The sequence below is a fragment of the Oncorhynchus tshawytscha genome, linkage group LG30 (assembly GCF_018296145.1).
Source record: "Oncorhynchus tshawytscha isolate Ot180627B linkage group LG30, Otsh_v2.0, whole genome shotgun sequence".
NCBI lineage: Eukaryota > Metazoa > Chordata > Actinopteri > Salmoniformes > Salmonidae > Oncorhynchus > Oncorhynchus tshawytscha.
In genome coordinates, this window is record NC_056458.1 from 52,577,215 (window position 1) to 52,596,438 (window position 19,224).

Here is a 19,224-nt window from a genome sequence, read left to right on the forward strand (position 1 = left end):
TGGACCCGTTGGCTAACAAAGGGATGACTAACTCCAACATGTCGCTCCCTAATAAGCACTGTCATTTTTTTGGGACGCAGCTGGACAAGGTGTACTGGGCCCAAGGGGTGGCGTACTGATCAGTAGAGGGCGGGAACTCCCCATAGCTGTGTTGTACCTGGTTTCCCTCTCTCAGGGAACAGAAGATACAGTAATGAGTATATGTTCTGCTGAGTCCAGGTGGTACTTGGAAAGAAGGCAGGAAGGACATCAATGCAGCTGCTGAAACCAGTTTCTTAAAACTTGTGTGTTATTGTGTTATTGTGTGTTGTGTGTGTGTGTTACTCTGTATGGTGTGTGTGTTACTCTGTATGGTGTGTGTGTTACTCTGTATGGTGTGTGTGTTACTCTGTGTGGTGTGTGTGTTACTCTGTGTGGTGTGTGTGTTACTCTGTGTGGTGTGTGTGTTACTCTGTGTGGTGTGTGTGTTACTCTGTGTGGTGTGTGTGTTCTTGTGTGTGTTCCTCTGTGTTGTGTGTGTTACTCTGTGTGGTGTGTGTGTTATTGTGTGTGTTCCTCTGTGTGGTGTGTGCGTTATTGTATATGTTACTCTGTGTGGTGTGTGTTACTCTGTGTGGTGTGTGTGTTATTGTGTGTGTTCCTCTGTGTGGTGTGTGTTGTAAGTCTCTCTCAGCCTCCCCAGAAGCTCCTGCAGCTCCTCCATGTTGTGATTCTTGTCCTCCAGCAGCTCATAACGCAGACTGGAGATATCCTGCTTAATCTCTTTCAGCTCACCTACACACACACACAGACCACACAGTTCGCGTTGAGTAAAGTTTCAAAACTACTCGGCATTTCTTATGACTGAAGTGTGTGTGTGTCAGTCACCTTCGTTGATCTCGTCATTTTCTTTGTCCGTCTGGGCTTTGATGATGTAACGTTTTATAAGGCGCTTCATGATCTTCTGCAACATAAACACACACAAACTGAACAGATAAACTTACAAAATATACATTCATTATTGTAACCTGTAAGTGAGTGAGTGGCGATTCCTCAGAGGAGGAAGGGGAGGACCATCCTCTTCAGTGATTTTCATAAAAATGTAAATAGTGAAACATATATATATATAATATACTAAATACTGCATATTCACGTCACCAAATAATTGATTAAAACACACTGTTTTGCAAAGAAGGTCTACAGTAGCCTCAACAGCACTCTGTAGGGTAGCACCATGGTGTAGCCAGAGGACAGCTAGCTTCCATCCTTCTCTGGGTACATTGACTACAATACAAAACCTAAGAGGCTGATTGTTATCACCCCCCTTCCATAATTATGACAACTTCCAGAAGACGTCCTCTAACTTATCAGAGCTTTTGCAGCATGAACTGACATGTTGTCCACCCAATCAAAGGATCAGAGAATGAATCTCGTACTAAAAGCATAAGCTACAGATAACTAGCACTGCAGTGCATAAAATGTGGTGAGTAGTTGACTCAAAGCGAGAGAATGGAAATAGTTGAACAGTTTTGAACAAATACATTTCTTTAAAAATTGAGAGGCAAGAGAAAGGGAGACAGAGAGCTAGCTATATTTCGTAGTATTTTTTTCTCACTTTTACTTAGTTAGCTACTTTATCTAGCTAGCTTGTTTAGCCTAATCAAAAACCCAGCTCAAAACAGAGAGGAATGTTACGTTAGCTAACTGGCTATGGCTATCCAACACTGGAACTCTTAAGTCAAGGTAAGCTTTTGGTTGTATTCATTTATTGCCACCAGGGCACTCCGGTGAAACTGCTAAAATGCTTGCTGACTGTACTGCATGATTATAGCAAGTTTACTAGTGCATTAGTTATGTTAGCTATGTTGACTATGATGTTAGATAATATGGTGACACAATGTAGGCTGTGTGTAGCATTTAGAGGGTATGATATGAAGCTTTGGCTTGGAAAGGTTTTTTCACCTGGTCACATACAGCTGATGTGTTGTGCACTGAAGTCCCCAAGCGAAGGGAAAAGGTGAGAGGATGAGAGCAAGTAGATCAGAGAAGGATTTACAACGTGAAAGTGATAATGCTGTTTGTATGTGGCTGCTACGAAATGAACTGTGTTTGTGTGTAATTAGGGGTGTATTCATTCTGCATATTCTGTTGAAAAATGTTTCTTAAATGTTTCTTCTTTCTTAAACGGAATGAAACGGGGATAAACATAGCTGAATTGGTCCAATAGAAACTCTCGTTTGCAACTGTTGTACTAATGCTTGCATCTTAGATGGGGCGGCAGGTAGCCTAGTGGTTAGAGAGTTGGGCCAGTAACTGAAAGGTGGCTAGATTGAATTCCCGAGCTGTCGTTCTGCCCCTGAACAAGGCAGTTAACCCACTGTTCCTAGGCCGTCATTGTAAAAAATAATTTGTTCTTAACTGACTTGCCTAGTTAAATAAAGGTTAAATAAATAAAAAATATATACTATCAGCTAGATGCAGACAAGATGATATTGAATATGTCACTGTCTGTGACCTTGATTGTTAAGAATTCTCTTGACCTGTGAACCTACATTGTAAACTTTCATTCATAGGTTAGGTTCTATCAACGTCATGATAGGTTTAGGGAAAATTACAGTATCATGTAGTAGCCTAAACCTATCGTTGTTACATTGAGCTTTGTCCATGGAATATGAATGACAGTCATCCAATATGCTGTAATATAAATAAGGCCATGCTCATTAAAATAATAAAATAATCCTGGTGTATGTTACCTGGTATCTGGTGGGTCTCGGAGAGTTGCTGTATCCTGAAGCTTTACTGTCTCCCAGCTGGAACACACAGAGACACAGTAGTAAATACTTATTATGATTGCTATATTAATACTGTTTACATACCTATATAAATACGGATTACCGTTAACATTTTACAGTAAGTTTTATAATTACGTTATTAATGGTTATTTAATCATTTGTAAATGCATTATAAACCAGTGAAAAACAGGTTACAACGCATTGGTCAAAATAGTGTGATCGGCAGTCAGTGCTTGCCTCCAGTTAACCATTTATAAATGCACTTACAAATACAATAATAGGAACCCTTATGTATCATCATGCAACATTATTTTCTATAGTTGCACAGTTGAACGTTATCTTTTCACATGTGGGTGTGGTGCATTGTTCCTCTGCCCCAGGAAAAGAAATGATTGGTTTTTAGACCAGTGGTCAACTCCTATGATGTGTTTTGCCCCACGTTTGAAACCCTGATGATGATGATGAATTGGTGCGTTTTATCCCAGTCTAATACCCTCATAAAACCATGTATTATAAACATTACCCTTTACTACAGCCTTTGTTGATGAGCATATGGTGTTTTCTATTGCATCAAACACTTGTTACTTTCATGTGCAAATGTAAAAGAAACAACATTTCAGGGTCAATGTTAAATTTTCTATTGTACCATTCACTTAAATATTTTGACCTTTTATGCTGTAGTCAACTAAAGTAACCTATTTTGTTTTAGCCAATTAGAAGCCTTGCTAAGCCATCATTGCTTCAATAATTAGCCTAGCTTCTTCAGAGGAAGAATTGGAGAGGACAGCTTTGTTCCAAGATGACCTGAGAACTTTTTTTGTGACCTGGACTTCTCTTCTGTTGCACGCAGGGCATTTTCCTCCATGGATTACAGCATGCAGGGCATTCTGAGCATGTTGAGGACGTGGCTAGGGATGCCGTCTGGGCCAGCAGCCTTGCGAGGGTTAATACATTTAAATGTTTTTCTCACATGGAGAAGGAAGGAGGGGGGGCGCAGTCCTTGTTAGCGGAGCGCGACGGAGGCACTGTATCCTCAAAGTGGGCAAAGAAGGTGTTTAGTTTGTCTGGAGGCGTGACGTTGGTGTCTGTGACGTGGCTTTTTTTGTTGTAGTCCATTATTTCCTGTAGACTCTGCCACATATGTCTTGTGTCTGAGCCGTTGAATTGCGTCTCCACCTTGTCCCTGTACTGGCATTTCGCTTGTTTGATTGCCTTGCGGAGGGAATAACTACACTGTTTGTATTCAGCCTTTCCATGGTTAAATGCGGTGGTTCATGCTTTCAGTTTTGCACAAATTCCGCCAGCCGTTCACGGTTTCTGGTTAGGTTTTAATAGTCACAGTACAACATCTCCAATGTACTTCTTTCTAAAATCACTCACCGAGTCAGCGTATAGGTCGATGTTGTTCTCTGAGGATGACCGCAACATATTCCAGTACGCGTGATCAAAACAATCTTGAAGCGTGGCTTCCGATTGGTCAGACCAGCGTTGAATGGGTTCTCATCACTGGTACATCCTGTTTGAGTTTCTGCCTATAAGACGGTAGGAGCAAGATGGCGTCGTATTCGGATTTGCTGAAGGGAGGGTGGGGGAGGGCTTTGTATGCATCGCAGAAGTTAGAGTAGCAGTGGTCGAGTGTATTACCCCTGCGCGTAGTGCAGTAAAGAAGCTGATAGAATTTAGGTAGCCTTGTTCTCAAATTTTCTTGTTAAAATCCCCAGCTACGAGTCCAGTGAAGTTCCTTGAAGGCCATCTTGGTGTCTGCTTGAGGGGGAATGTACACCGCTGTGACAACAACTGATGAGAATGATCTTAAAATGGCCTGCATTTATTGTAAGGAATTCTAGGTCGGGTGAGCAAAAATACTTGAGTTCCTGTATGTTATGATTACACCATGAGTCGTTAATCATGAAGCATACACCCCCGCCCTTCCTCTTCCAAGAGAAGTGTTTATCTCTGTCGGCGCGATGCATGGAGAAGCCCGGTGGCTGAAACGATTCCAACTACATACCCCGAGAGAGTCATGTTTCCATGAAACAGAGAATGCTACAATCTCTGAGTTCTCTCTGGAAGGCAACCCTTGCTCGAATTTCGTACTGTATACAGCTGTGGCCAAACGGTTTGAGAATGACACAAGTATTAATTTCCACAAAGTTTGCTGCTTCAGTGTCTTTAGATGTTTTTGTCAGATGTTACTATGGAATACTGAAGTATAAGCATTTCATAAGTGTCAAAGGCTCTTATTGACAACTGTCTTATTGACAATTTCAATCAATGAAGTTGATGCAAAGAGTCAATATTTGCAGTGTTGACCCTTCTTTTTCAAGACCTCTGCAATCTGCCCTGGCATGCTGTCAATTAACTTCTGGGTCACATCCTGACTGATGGCAGCCCATTCTTGCATAATCAATGCTTGGAGTTTGTCAGAATTTGTGGGTTTTTGTTTGTCCACCCGCCCCTTGAGGATTGACCACAAGTTCTCAGTGGGATTAAGGTCTGGGGAGTTTCCTGGCCATGGACCCAAAATATCAATGTTTTGTTCCCCGAGCCACTTAGTTATCACTTTTGCCTTATGGCAAGGTGCTCCATCATGCTGGAAAAGGCATTGTTCGTCACCAAACTGTTCCTGGATGGTTGGGAGAAGTTGCTCTCAGAGGATGTGTTGGTACCATTCTTTATTCATGGCTGTGTTCTTAGGCAAAATTGTCAGTGAGCCCACTCCCTTGGCTGAGAAGCAACCCCACACAAGAATAGTCTCAGGATGCTTTACTGTTGGCATGACACAGGACTGATGGCAGCGCTCACCTTGTCTTCTCTGGACAAGCTTTTTTCTGGATGCCCCAAACAATCGGAAAGGGGATTCATCAGAGAAAATTACTTTACCCCAGTCCTCAGCAGTCCAATCCCTGTACCTTTTGCAGAATATCAGTCTGTCCCTGATGTTTTTCCCTGGAGTGAAGTGGCTTCTTTGCTGCCCTTCTTGACACCAGGCCATCCTCCAAAAGTATTCGCCTCACTGTGCATGCAGATGCACTCACACCTGCCTGCTGCATTCCTGAGCAAGCTCTGTATTGGTGGTGCCCTGATCCCGCAGCTAAATCAACTTTAGGAGACGGTCCTGGCACTTGCTGGACTTTCTTGGGCGTCCTGAAGCCTTCTTCACAATAATTGAACCGCTCTCCTTGAAGATCTTGATGATCCGATAAATGGTTGATTTAGGTGCAATCTTACTGGCAGCAATATCTTTGCCCGTGAAACCCTTTTTGTGCAAAGCAATGATGACGGCACATGCTTCCTTGCAGGTAACCATGGTTGACAGAGGAAGAACAATTATTCCAAGCACCACCCTCCTTTTGAAGCTTCCAGTCTGTTATTCGAACTCAATCAGCATGACAGAGTGATCTCCAGCCTTGTCCTCGTCAACACTCACACCTGTGTTAATGAGAGAATAACTGACATGATGTCAGCTGGTCCTTTTGTGGCAGGGCTGAAATGCAGTGGACATGTTTTTGGGGGTTTCAGTTCATTTGCATGGCAAAGAGGGACTTTGCAATTAATTACAATTCATCTGATCACTCTTCATAAAATTCTGGAGTATATGCAAATTGCCATCATACAAACTGAGGCAGCAGACTTTGTGAAAATGTATATTTGTGTAATTCTCAAAACTTTTGGCCACGACTGCAGTTTCCTAAGAATTCGAATTAAGGCGACCGTCTCTGTCGGCGTCATCTTACACTACGTCTACCATAACTAGAGGCAGATACAGGACCAAGGTCTACCATAACTAGAGGCTGATACAGGACCAAGGTCTACCATGGTTCATAACTACAGACAGATACAGGACCAAGGTCTACCATAACTAGAGACAGATACAGAACCAAGGTCTATATTGGTTCATAACTAGAGGCAGATACAGATCCAAGGTCTACCATGGTTCATTACTAGAGGCAGATACAGATCCAAGGTCTACCATGGTTCATTACTAGAGGCAGATACAGGACCAAGGTCTACCATAACTAGAGGCTGATACAGGACCAAGGTCTACCATGGTTCATAACTAGAGGCTGATACAGGACCAAGGTCTACCATGGTTCATAACTAGAGGCAGATATAGGACCAAGGTCTACCATAACTAGAGACAGATACAGGACCAAGGTCTACCATAACTAGAGACAGATACAGGACCAAGGTCTACCATAACTAGAGGCAGATACAGAAAGTAGGTCTACCATGGTTCATAACTAGAGGCAGATACAGATCCAAGGTCTACCATGGTTCATTACTAGAGGCAGATACAAGACCAAGGTCTACCATAACTAGAGGCTGAAACAGGACCAAGATCTACCATGGTTCATAACTAGAGGCTGATACAGGACCTAGGTCTACCATGGTTCATAACTAGAGGCTGATACAGGGCCAAGGTCTACCATAACTAGAGGCTGATACAGTGGATGAACAGAGAGGTGTGTTTGTATGTGTACCTGGTTGAGCTGCGCCCCGTCTGGTGGCTGTGTGTGGCTGTGTAGCAGCAGCTCTCTAACAGCAGTGGCCAGGCCCAGCATTGCTTTAGGACTAGGAACCAGGTTAAATGGGACGGGCAGGGTCCTGCCTTCCTCAAAGTAGGAGAACCACAGCTTGGCACGGGCAAACTTCCACTCCACATCAGCATCATCCTGTAAACAGGTAAAGAGAGAAAGAGAGAAGGAAGGAGAGAGAGAGCGAGAAGGAAGGTAAGAGAATGAAAGAGAGAGCGAGAGGAGAGAACAGGGAGAGAGAGAGAGAGAAGAAGAGAGGACCGAGAGAGGGAGAGAAGAACAGAAGAGAGAGAGAGAAGAACAGAGAAGAAGGAAGGAGAGAGTATTAAACAGGTTTAGGAGAGTCTGACTGATGAGACCTTACAATGCCAGGGCCTCGATCCTGTGTGTGTGTCAGGCATGTATTTAAGTATGCGTATGTGTGTGCTTGCATGGGTGTGTTTCAAGTTTTATTTATCGTACGGGATACACATGGTATACATCGTCCAATGAAATGCTTACTTCCGGGTTCCTTCTCAACAATAAGAAATAACAAAAGATAAGAATATGAACACAAAGTAAATGGCACAGTAGAATAGAATAAACATTTTAACATCAGTATAATACAGGAAGGCACAATTTATAGTCCAATGTTTACACGTTTTGGACAGGGGGATTGGGGGGCAAGTTCTTAAATGTTCCAGTATTTACCAATCATATTAAGAGTCTGGTAGCATCAGTAGTGGGGTGTGTACCTCTATCTCCTGGAAAGAGCTGTTTATCATCGCGATCAGCATGTTGAGCAGAACGATCACCATGGTAACATTGTAAACACCATACAGCACGTAGCCGATGTTCTCAATGAACTTGTGATCGTTGTTAATGACTACCGACTTCACCTCCGACAGGCCGAAGATCGCCCAAAACAGAGTCTTAAAGCTCTCCTCGAGACTGGAGGGAGGGAAGGGGGGAGGGGAAATAAAAGGGAGGATGGTGGAGTTATTTGAAGCACCACTGGAAATAAAATATCATTAGAATGAAAATAAAGCCCTATGTAATAGACTGGGTTGAAACCATCTGAGTTAGCCTGCTGAGCTAAAGGCTGCACGGAAGTTGTTACTGTGTGTGAATGTAATGTGTGATAAAGGAGTCATTCTGCTTGGCCCCCAGATAGTAGGACTGTGTGTGTGTGAATGTTTTACGTGGTAAAGGCATCGTTCTGCTTGGCCCCCAGGTAGTAGGAGTAGAGGTTGAACATTCCGATCATAAACGCCAGGAACACCAGGATAAAGATCACCATGAACTTCAAGATGTCTGCCACACACACACACACACACACACACGGGAGGGGTGAGAAAGTGACATAATCAGGTATATTAACAGAGTGGTTACTGTTGTGTTTGGGTTATGAGATTATCAGGTAGAGTAACAGAGAGGTTATTGTGGTGTTGAGGTTATATATGAGATAATCAGGTAGGGTATCAGAGAGGTTATTGTGGTGTTGGGGTTATACAGTGGGGCAAAAAAGTATTTAGTCAGCCACCAATTGTGCAAGTTCTCCCACTTAAAAATATGAGAGAGGCCTGTAATTTTCATCATAGGTACAAAATGAGTTTATTTGCAAATTATGGTGGAAAATAAGTATTTGGTCAATAACAATACTTTGTTATATACCCTTTTTTGGCAATGAAAATTTCTGTTTGAAAAAGCTAGCCTTTGCTTTCCTGACTGACTGCGTGTATTGGGTCCTGACTTCCCTGAACAGCTGCATATCGCGGGGACTATTCGATGCTATTGCTGTCCGCCACAGGATGTTTTTGTGCTGGTCAAGGGCAGTCAGGTGTGGAGTGAACCAAGGGCTACAGTGGGGCAAAAAAGTATTTAGTCAGCCACCAATTGTGCAAGTTCTCCCACTTAAAAAGATGAGAGATGCCTGTAATTTTCATCATAGGTACACTTCAACTATGACAGACAAAATGAGAAAAAAAAATCCAGAAAATCACATTGTAGGATTTTTAATTTATTTATTTGCAAATTATGGTGGAAAATAAGTATTTGGTCAATAACAAATGTTTATCTCAATACTTTGTTATATACCCTTTGTTGGCAATGACAGAGGTCAAACGTTTTCTATAAGTCTTCACAAGGTTTTTACACACTGTTGCTGGTATTTTGGCCCATTCCTCCATGCAGATCTCCTCTAGAGCAGTGATGTTTTGGGGCTGTTGCTGGGCAACACGGACTTTCAACTCCCTCCAAAGATTTTCTATGGGGTTGAGATCTGGAGACTGGCTAGGCCACTCCAGGACCTTGAAATGCTTCTTACGAAGCCACTCCTTCGTTGCCTGGGCGGTGTGTTTGGGATCATTGTCATGCTGAAAGTCCCAGCCACGTTTCATCTTCAATGCCCTTGCTGATGGAAGGAGGTTTTCACTCAAAATCTCACGATACATTGCCCCATTCATTCTTTCCTTTACACGGATCAGTCATCCTGGTCCCTTTGTAGAAAAACAGCCCCAAAGCATGATGTTTGCACCCCATGCTTCACATGGCAGGTATGGTAGGTATGGTGTTCTTTGGATGCAACTCAGCATTCTTTATCCTCCAAACACGACGAGTTGAGTTTTTACCAAAAAGTTATAATTTGGTTTCATCTGACCATATGACATTCTCCCAATCTTCTTCTGGATCATCCAAATGCTCTCTAGCAAACTTCAGAAGGGCCTGGATGTAACGCTCCGGGTGTCGTGGGTGTGGAGTCAAACGCAGGAAACAGAGAGTGCGAGGCTGTGCTATTTAATGTCCAAAAAACGCAACACAGGGTGCTCACAACCAAAATATACGACCAGGAACAAACACGCTCCTCTACATACAAAACAGAAGGTCACAATAATCAATCCCGCACAAGAACCAGACGGGCCGGCTGACTAATAAAGCCTCACTAATTATACCCAACTCAAAACAGGTGTACTCATTAAAACATATAAGGAGGGGGAGGAAAGAATCAGTGGCAGCTAGTAGGCCGGCGACGACGACCGCCGAGCGCCACCCGAACGGGAAGGGGAGCCACCGTCGGTCGGAGTCGTGACACTGGACATGTACTGGCTTAAGCAGGGGGACACGTCTGGCACTGCAGGATTTGAGTCCCTGGCGGCGTAGTGTGTTACTGATGGTAGGCTTTGTTACTTTGGTCCCAGCTCTCTGCAGGTCATTCACTAGGTCCCCCTGTGTGGTTCTGGGATTTTTGCTCACCGTTCTTGTGATCATTTTGAACCCACGGGGTGAGATCTTGCGTGGAGCCCCAGATCGAGGGAGATTATCAGTGGTCTTGTATGTCTTCCATTTCCTAATAATTGCTCCCACAGTTGATTTCTCCAAACCAAGCTGCTTACCTATTGCAGATTCAGTCTTCCCAGCCTGGTGCAGGTCTACAATTTTGTTTCTGGTGTCCTTTGACAGCTCTTTGGTCTTGGCCATAGTGGAGTTTGGAGTGTGACTGTTTGAGGTTGTGGACAGTTGTCTTTTATACTGATAACAAGTTCAAACAGGTGCCATTAATACAGGTAACGAGTGGAGGACAGAGGAGCCTCTTAAAGAAGAAGTTACAGGTCTGTGAGAGCCAGAAATCTTGCTTGTTTGTAGGTGACCAAATACTTATTGTCCACCATAATTTGCAAATAAATGCATTAAAAATCCTACAATGTGATTTTCTGGAGAAAATAGTTGAAGTGTACCTATGATGAAAATTACAGGCCTCACTCATATTTTTAAGTGGGAGAACTTGCACAATTGGTGGCTGACTAAATACTTTTTTGCCCTACAGTATATGAGATAATCAGGTAGGGTATCAGAGAGGTTATTGTGGTGTTGGGATATGAGATAATCAGGTAGAGTAACAGAGAGGTTATTGTGGTGTCGGGGTTATATATGAGATAATCAGGTAGAGTATCAGAGAGGTTATTGTGGTGTTGGGGTTATATATGAGATAATCAGGTAGAGTATCAGAGAGTTTATTGTGGTGTTGGGGTTATATATGAGATAATCAGGTACAGTAACAGAGAGGTTATTGTGGTTTTATCAGGTAGAGTAACAGAGAGGTTATTGTGGTGTAGGGGTTATATATGAGATAATCAGGTAGAGTTTCAGAGAGGTTATTGTGGTGTTGGAGTTATATATGAGATAATCAGGTAACAGAGAGGTTATTGTGGTGTTGGGTTATATATGAGATAATCAGGTAGAGTTTCAGAGAGGTTATTGTGGTGTTGGAGTTATATATGAGATAATCAGGTAACAGAGAGGTTATTGTGGTGTTGGGTTATATATGAGATAATCAGGTAGAGTTTCAGAGAGGTTATTGTGGTGTTGGAGTTATATATGAGATAATCAGGTAACAGAGAGGTTATTGTGGCGTTGGGGTTATATATGAGATAATCAGGTAGCGTAACAGAGTGGTTATTGTGGTGTTGGGGTTAAATATGAGACAATCAGGTAGAGTAACAGAGAGGTGTCATGCCCTGGTCTTTGTATTTTGTGTTTTCTTTATTATTTTGGTTAGGCCAGGATGTGACATGGGACGCGATGCAAGGTGACTAAGACTTTGTTGGAGTGGGGTCCACGTCCCGCGCCGGAGCCGCCACCGTGGACAGATGCCCACCCGGACCCTCCCCTATGGGTTTAGGTGTGCGGCCGGGAGTCCACACCTTGGGGGGGGTTCTGTCACGCCCTGGTCTTAGTATTTTGTGTTTTCTTTATTATTTTGGTTAGGCCAGGGTGTGACATGGGTTTATTATGTGGTGTGTTTTGTCTTGGGGTTTTTGTAGGTATTGGGATTGTGGCTTAGTGGGGTTATCTAGTATAGTCTATGGCTGTCTGGGGTGGTTCTCAATCAGAGGCAGGTTTTTATCGTTGTCTCTGATTGGGAACCATATTTAGGCAGCCATATTCTTTGAGTGGTTCGTTGGTGATTGTTCCTGTCTTTGTGTTTGTTTGCACCAGATAGGCTGTTTAGGTTTTCACGTTACGTTTGTTGTTTTGTATTGTTCGTGTTTATTCGTTTTATTAAACATGAATCAAAATTACCACGCTGCATTTTGGTCCGCCTCTCCTTCACCGCAAGAAAACTGTTACAAGAGGTTATTGTGGTGTTGGGGTTATATATGAGATAATCAGGTAGAGTAACAGAGAGGTTATTGTGGTGTTGGGGTTATATATGAGATAATCAGGTAGAGTATCAGAGAGGTTATTGTGGTTTTGTCAGGTAGAGTAACAGAGAGGTTATTGTGGTGTTGGTTATATATGAGATAATCAGGTAGAGTATCAGAGAGGTTATTGTGGTGTTGGGGTTATATATGAGATAATCAGGTAGAGTATCAGAGAGGTTATTGTGGTGTTGGGGTTATATATGAGATAATCAGGTAGAGTAACAGAGAGGTTATTGTGGTGTTGGGGTTATATATGAGATAATCTGGTCTGAATGTTAATACAGTAGGCAAATAATTAGTAGTAAATAACTTTGCCATCATTATGATGTCGGCAATTTTACTTTAGACAGATGGCAATGTTGTTATTAGCTATCAAGGTTTGTCAAAAGTACTTAGCAATGCTTAAGTTAGCTAGCTAAAATCCGGTGCTCTCCCCTCAGTCTTGGCTAAATAGTTAACGCTAAACTACGTCTAAAGACATTTTGACGACATCACAATGACAAGGTTTTCCTACTAATGATATACCTCCTTTAGAAATTTTATTGTTTTTCCAAGCCACTACAATGCACTTTAGACTAATTCTTTATAAACTCCAATTGAGAAGGCATTGAGTAGAACATTTTGTCTGGAGTCAGTCTTCAAAACAATATTGTGACGAAACATGCAACCCATTAACCTACCAGGTCTTACAGTCTCACATCAGAATTAGACGTTCATCCATGTTTCTCAAATTTCTATTTTTTTTCCAAGAATAACACTTAGAAGTGTTTAAGGCTAAGTTTAGGCTTTAAATCTGCATTTTTAATGTTGGAGTTCAGTTCAGGCATTAACTCAAAAGTCTTAAGGTTAGGCATTAACTCCGATTGGTTGGTTAAGGTAAGAGAAGGTTTGGGATAGGCTTAAAACAAAAATACCAAAAACAACTTTATCACTGGACTCAAACTTGCAAACTTCGGAATAAGAGGCAGATGCTTACTCCCATCCGCAATCCCTGTCCACAACACCCTAGCAAAACCGAAAACCTTGAAGGTAACACCGCTCACTGTTGCCTCTAGCAGCCGTTTTCCACGTCATCTCCCAACATCCTTAGACATGGATGGACGTCAAATATTGACTTGTGTCACTGGGGACCAGACTGCATAAATAGCAGTTAGGTGTGTGTGTGTACCTTTAACAGTGCGTCCCAGTGATATCTGCAGTGGTCCGAAGCTTTCATTGGCTGGCAGGATGTAGGCGATGCGGCTGAAACTGAGCACCACGGCAACCGCATACAGGCCCTCAGATATCAGTTGGGGGTCAGAGGGCAACCAGGAGAGACGAGCTGGGGGGGATTGATTGATTGGTTGGTTGGTTGATTGATTAAGTGAATGATTGACTCAAGTCCAAGCTCTGTGTATGTGTGTGGTGTGTGTATACTCACCCAGTGTGTAGTAGTGTACGTGTGGTGGAAGGGTGATGTTGTCCAGGGTAGAGAGGTGGGTGTAATGTGTGTGGACGTATAGCTGGGCTGAGTGGGTGTGGTTATAGGCAGAGAAGCGGGAACTGAAGGACGCCAGGAAGATGGCCAACATTCCGAAGTCCAGGAAGTTCCATGGTTCTAAGAGGTATTCTCCCGCTCCCTGGGACCAGATCTCCTTTACCTCTGCCCAAATCATACCTGAGGGAGGGAGTTAGTAGTTCATAGATGCTCCTTTCACCCCAGTTCAGATTATTCCGCTGGACTTACTTTACATTTAGTTGTGTTACAGCCTGAATTCAATTTAGATTAAATAGATTACAGTACACCATAATGACAAAGTGAAAACATGTTTTTAGAAATGTTTGCTAATTTATTGAAAATTAAATGAAGAAATGTGTCATTTACGTAAGTATTCACACCCCCGAGTCAATAGATGTTAGAATCACCTTTGCCAGCGATTACAGCTGTAATTCTTTCTGGGTAAGTCTTTAAGAGCTTTTCACACCTGGATTGTACAATATTTGCAGATATTTATTTGTAAAATTCTTCAAGCTCTGTCAAGTTGGTTGTTGATCATTACTAGACAGCCATTTTCAAGTCTTGCCATAGATTTTCAAGACGATTTAAGTCAAAACTGTAACTAGGTCACTCAGGAGCATTCAATGTCATCTTGGTAAGCAACTCATATATATTTGGCCTTGTGTTTTAGGTTATTGTCCTGCTGAAAGGTGAATTTTCCTCCCAGTGACTGTTGGAAAGCAGACTGAAACAAGTTTACCTGTAGGATGTTGCCTGTGCTTAGCTCTATTCTGTTTGTTTTTTTATCCCAAAAAACTCCCTAGTCCTTGCCTATGACAAGCATACCCCTAACATGATGCAGCCACCACCATGCTTGAAAATATGAAGAGTGGTACTCGGTGATGTTGGATTTGCCCCAAACATAACACTTTATATTCAAGACATAAAGTTAATTTCTTTACCACATTTTTTGCAGTTTTACTTTCGTGCCTTTTTGCAAACAGGATGCATATTTTGGAATAGTTTTATTCTGTACGAGTTTCCTTCTTTTCACTTTGACATTTCAGTTAGTATTGTGTAGTAATGGTAGACTTCCGGTCAGGCGATGTAAGAAGACGTGTTTGAGAAAGGTACCCAATTAAAAATTTATTTTTAAGTTTTTACACTCCGCTGTCAGTTTTTATGTTGATGTATCAGTTTGTTATATTCTTTTGATCACTTTTTATGGTAGCTTGAGCAAGACCAGCCCAAAGAGAACTGCTACAACCAACACACCGAACCAACTACTGTAAATGGCTGCAAGCCCTGCTGCAGAGTTGGAGGCCTTGTATATGACCACGCTTGTAGCTGAGGTAGCTAAACAAATAAGTAGCCTAAAAGAGGATATGGCTTGTCTCCTCAGCACTTGGCTTGCACCTTTCCAAACTTCCATTGACGCCTTTTGTGAAACAGTCAACACGTTTGGGCGATGCTTCACTACACTAGCAGGTTTCTCCATTGACAACACTGAGCGGATTGCTGAGCTGTATCTCATATGGAAACAGCCAACACAGCTCTACTTTCCAAGGTAGATTCGCTGGTGAATTATGCCAGAAGGGAAAACATCCGATTGTTGGCGTCATGGAGAGAATTAAAACTGGAGTCAACCCTGTGAAATTTGTCTCCAACATGCTTGTGGAAGTGATGGGTAAAGGTGTCTTTGACAAGCCGTCAGAGCTCGACCGAGTGCACAGATCCCTCTCCCCTAAACCCAACTCAGGGGAACAACCTAGGTTAATCATAGCCCGCTTTCATTATTACCAAGACAAGGAATGTGCAATGTGCTGGGCAAGGTAACATGAACCTGTAACGGTTCTCTTGTGGTGAAGGAGAGTCGGAACAAAATGCAGCGTTGTGATGATTCATGTTTAATCATGTTTCATAAAGGAAAAACTATACATGAAATAAACTACAAAATAATGAAATGTGAAAACCTAAACAGTCCTATCTGGTGCAAACACAGAGACAGGAACAATCACCCACAAACACACAGTGAAACCCAGACTACCTAAATATGGTTCCCAATCAGAGACAATGACTAACACCTGCCTCTGATTGAGAACCATATCAGGCCAGACATTGAAATAGACAAACAAGACATCCAACATAGAATGCCCACTCAGATCACACAGAACCAAAATTCTGTGGCCAAGATATATGATTCTACCCGGACCGGAGTGCCAACCTTGTGAAGAAATTAGTTGAATTCAAGGACATCAAAACCGGTCTCAACAAGAAGGGGATCAAGTTTCAGCTCTGACACCCTCCCCGTCTTCTATGCGCATAGAGTAAAGTTGATCAAGGAAGGCTAGCAGTCAGGCTGGAGGAATATATGGCTGGCTAATTTGCTAGCTGACAACGGACTGATTTTCATGACATCGACTTGGATATTACTTTTCACATGAAAGCAATGTTGTTTTATCTTCTCATTCCAGGAGCACAGACTTATTTTTTTGTTATATTTGACTGAGACTAATGGCAACTAATACATCACACTCAAGCGGGAGCTGGCTGGAGACACTTGACTGTTGACTATCTAGTTAGCTACGTTTATTTTGAGATGTGTTTCTACATGGCTCAACTCCAGGAGCACCGAGGGATATCTTCACTACGTCTATACTTGGCTGAGAAGATTTCAGACAACAGGGAAATTCGTCTGACTTGCTAGCATGGCTAGCTATGCACAGCAAAAACAGGAGTGCTCAAGCACTGACTGGGCTATTTGAATGTGGTGGTGGATTTAGTTAAGCACTTCTCCTCCATTTCTAGCGGTTAGCTAGCTGAGATATAGCTTGACATATGGACAACTACCTAGCTAGCTACATTGAGAATCAACTGAACATGACCTGTATCCATGTACGATGCTGGCACTAGTAACACATGTTAAATATCCAATGTGGGTTTTTTATGTTTAAGGGATACTTAAATCCTCATTTCTACCAGCATGGTAAATGTGCAACTAGAGGGAAAAAACTCTAGACCACCTTTACTCCACAAACAGATACGCGTACAAAGCTCTCCCTCGCCCACCATTTGGCAAATCCTGATTCCTGCTTACGAGAAAAAACTAAACCAGGGACTCGCTCCAATAACAAAGTGATCAGATGACGCAGATGCTAAGCTACAGGACTGTTATGCTAGCACAGACTGGAATATGTTCTGGGATTCTTCCGATGGCATTTCGTCACTGGCTTCATCAATAAGTGTATCGATGACGTCATCCCCACAGTGACTGTACATACATACCCCAATCAGAAGCCATAGATTACAGGCAAAATCCGCACTGAGATAAAAGGTAGAGCTGCCGCTTTCAAGGAGCGGGACTCTAACCCAGACGCTTATAAGAAATCCCGCTATGCCCTCCGACGAACCATCAAATAGGCAAAGCGTCAATACAGGAATAAGATGAATAGTACTAAACCAGCTCCGATGCTTGTCGGATGTGGCAGGGCATGCAAACTATTATGGACTACAAAGGGAAGCACAGCTGCCAGCTGCCCAGTGACACGGGCCTACCAGATGAGCAAAATGGCTTCTGTGCTTGCTTTGAGGCAAGCAACACTGAAACATACATGAGAGCATGTTCCGGATGACTGTGTGATCACGCTCTCCATAGCCTTTAAACTGGTCAACATTCACAAAGCTGTAGGGCCAGACGGATTACAAGGACTTGTAGTCCGAGCATGCGCTGTCAAGTATCTTCATTGACATTTTCAACCTCTCCCTGACCAAGTCTGTAATACTAACATGTTTCAAGCAGAAGCAAAGGTAACCTGCCTAAATGACTACCGACACGTAGCACTCAAATCAAATCAAATTTTATTTGTCACATACACATGGTTAGCAGATGTTAATGCGAGTGTAGCGAAATGCTTGTGCTTCTAGTTCCGACAATGCAGTAATAACCAACAAGTAATCTAACTAACAATTCCAAAACTACTGTCTTATACACAGTGTAAGGGGATAAAGAATATGTACATAAGGATATATGAATGAGTGATGGTACAGAGCAGCATAGGCAAGATACAGTAGCTGATATCGAGTACAGTATATACATATGAGATGAGTATGTAAACAGTGGCATAGTTAAAGTGGCTAGTGATACAGGATGCAGTCGATGATATAGAGTACAGTATATACGAATGCATATGAGATGAATAATGTAGGGTATGTAAACATTATATAAGGTAGCATTGTTTAAAGTGGCTAGTGATATATTTACATCATTTCCCATCAATTCCCATTATTAAAGTGGCTGGGGTTGAGTCAGTGTCAGTGTGTTGGCAGCAGCCACTCAATGTTAGTGGTGGCTGTTTAACAGTCTGATGGCCTTATTATTATTCGACCATGCTGGTCATTTATGAACATTTGAACATCTTGGCCATGTTCTGTTATAATCTCCACCCGGCACAGCCAGAAGAGGACTGGCCACCCCACATAGCCTGGTTCCTCTCTAGGTTTCTTCCTAGGTTTTGGCCTTTCTAGGGAGTTTTTCCTAGCCACCGTGCTTCTACACCTGCATTGCTTGCTGTTTGGGGTTTTAGGCTGGGTTTCTGTACAGCACTTTGAGATATCAGCTGATGTACGAAGGGCTATATAAATAAATTTGATTTGATAACAACCTCTCCCTCAACGTGAGCAAGACAAAAATATGATCGTGGACTACAGAAAAAGGTGGACTGAGCACGCCCTCATTCTCATTGACGGGGCTGTAGTATAGCAGGTTTTAAGAGCTTCAAGTTCCTTGGTGCTTAGCTTGTTTGATTGCCTTGCAGAGGGAATTGTTACACCGTTTGTACTCGGTCATGTTTCCGGTCACCTTGCCCTGATTAAAAGCAGTGGTTCGGGCTTTCAGTTTCACGCGAATGCTGCCATCAATCCACGGTTTCTGGTTTGGGAATGTTTTAGCGTTGCTATGGGAATGACATCATCAACGCACGTTCTAATGAACTCGCTCACCGAATCAGCTTATTCGTCAATGTTGTTGTCTGACGCAATACGAAACATATCAGATCATTATCTGCCTCTAAAATGTTCAGAGCTTTGTCTGCATTAATGAGCCAGGCAGGATGTCTAGATCCATGGAGATTCCTTTTTCCCAGTAACAAAGATGTTCTTTCTTTACACATGTGTACCACTACTATTCCAGAATATAGTACTTTTTCGTAGATAAAGCTCTTCTCCCCACTGTTAAGAAAGTAGAATTCTCTGCCACTGTT

At 42.5% G+C, this 19,224-nt stretch overlaps 1 protein-coding gene across 1 annotated transcript in view; it reads right to left on the reverse strand.

Moving 5' to 3' along the window:
- Positions 1-609: 609 nt before the first annotated feature.
- LOC112237126 (short transient receptor potential channel 3-like) overlaps positions 610-19,224 on the reverse strand; it is a 61,143-nt gene continuing 42,528 nt past the window's right edge. The window contains exons 10-17 of the mRNA XM_042309637.1: positions 13,910-14,146; positions 13,658-13,810; positions 8,491-8,602; positions 8,044-8,239; positions 7,256-7,447; positions 2,733-2,789; positions 868-943; positions 610-774 (exon numbers count right to left, since the gene is read on the reverse strand). Of these exons, the coding sequence (XP_042165571.1) occupies positions 626-774; positions 868-943; positions 2,733-2,789; positions 7,256-7,447; positions 8,044-8,239; positions 8,491-8,602; positions 13,658-13,810; positions 13,910-14,146 (1,172 nt within the window). The 3' untranslated portion in view covers positions 610-625. The remainder of the gene's footprint in view (positions 775-867; positions 944-2,732; positions 2,790-7,255; positions 7,448-8,043; positions 8,240-8,490; positions 8,603-13,657; positions 13,811-13,909; positions 14,147-19,224) is intronic.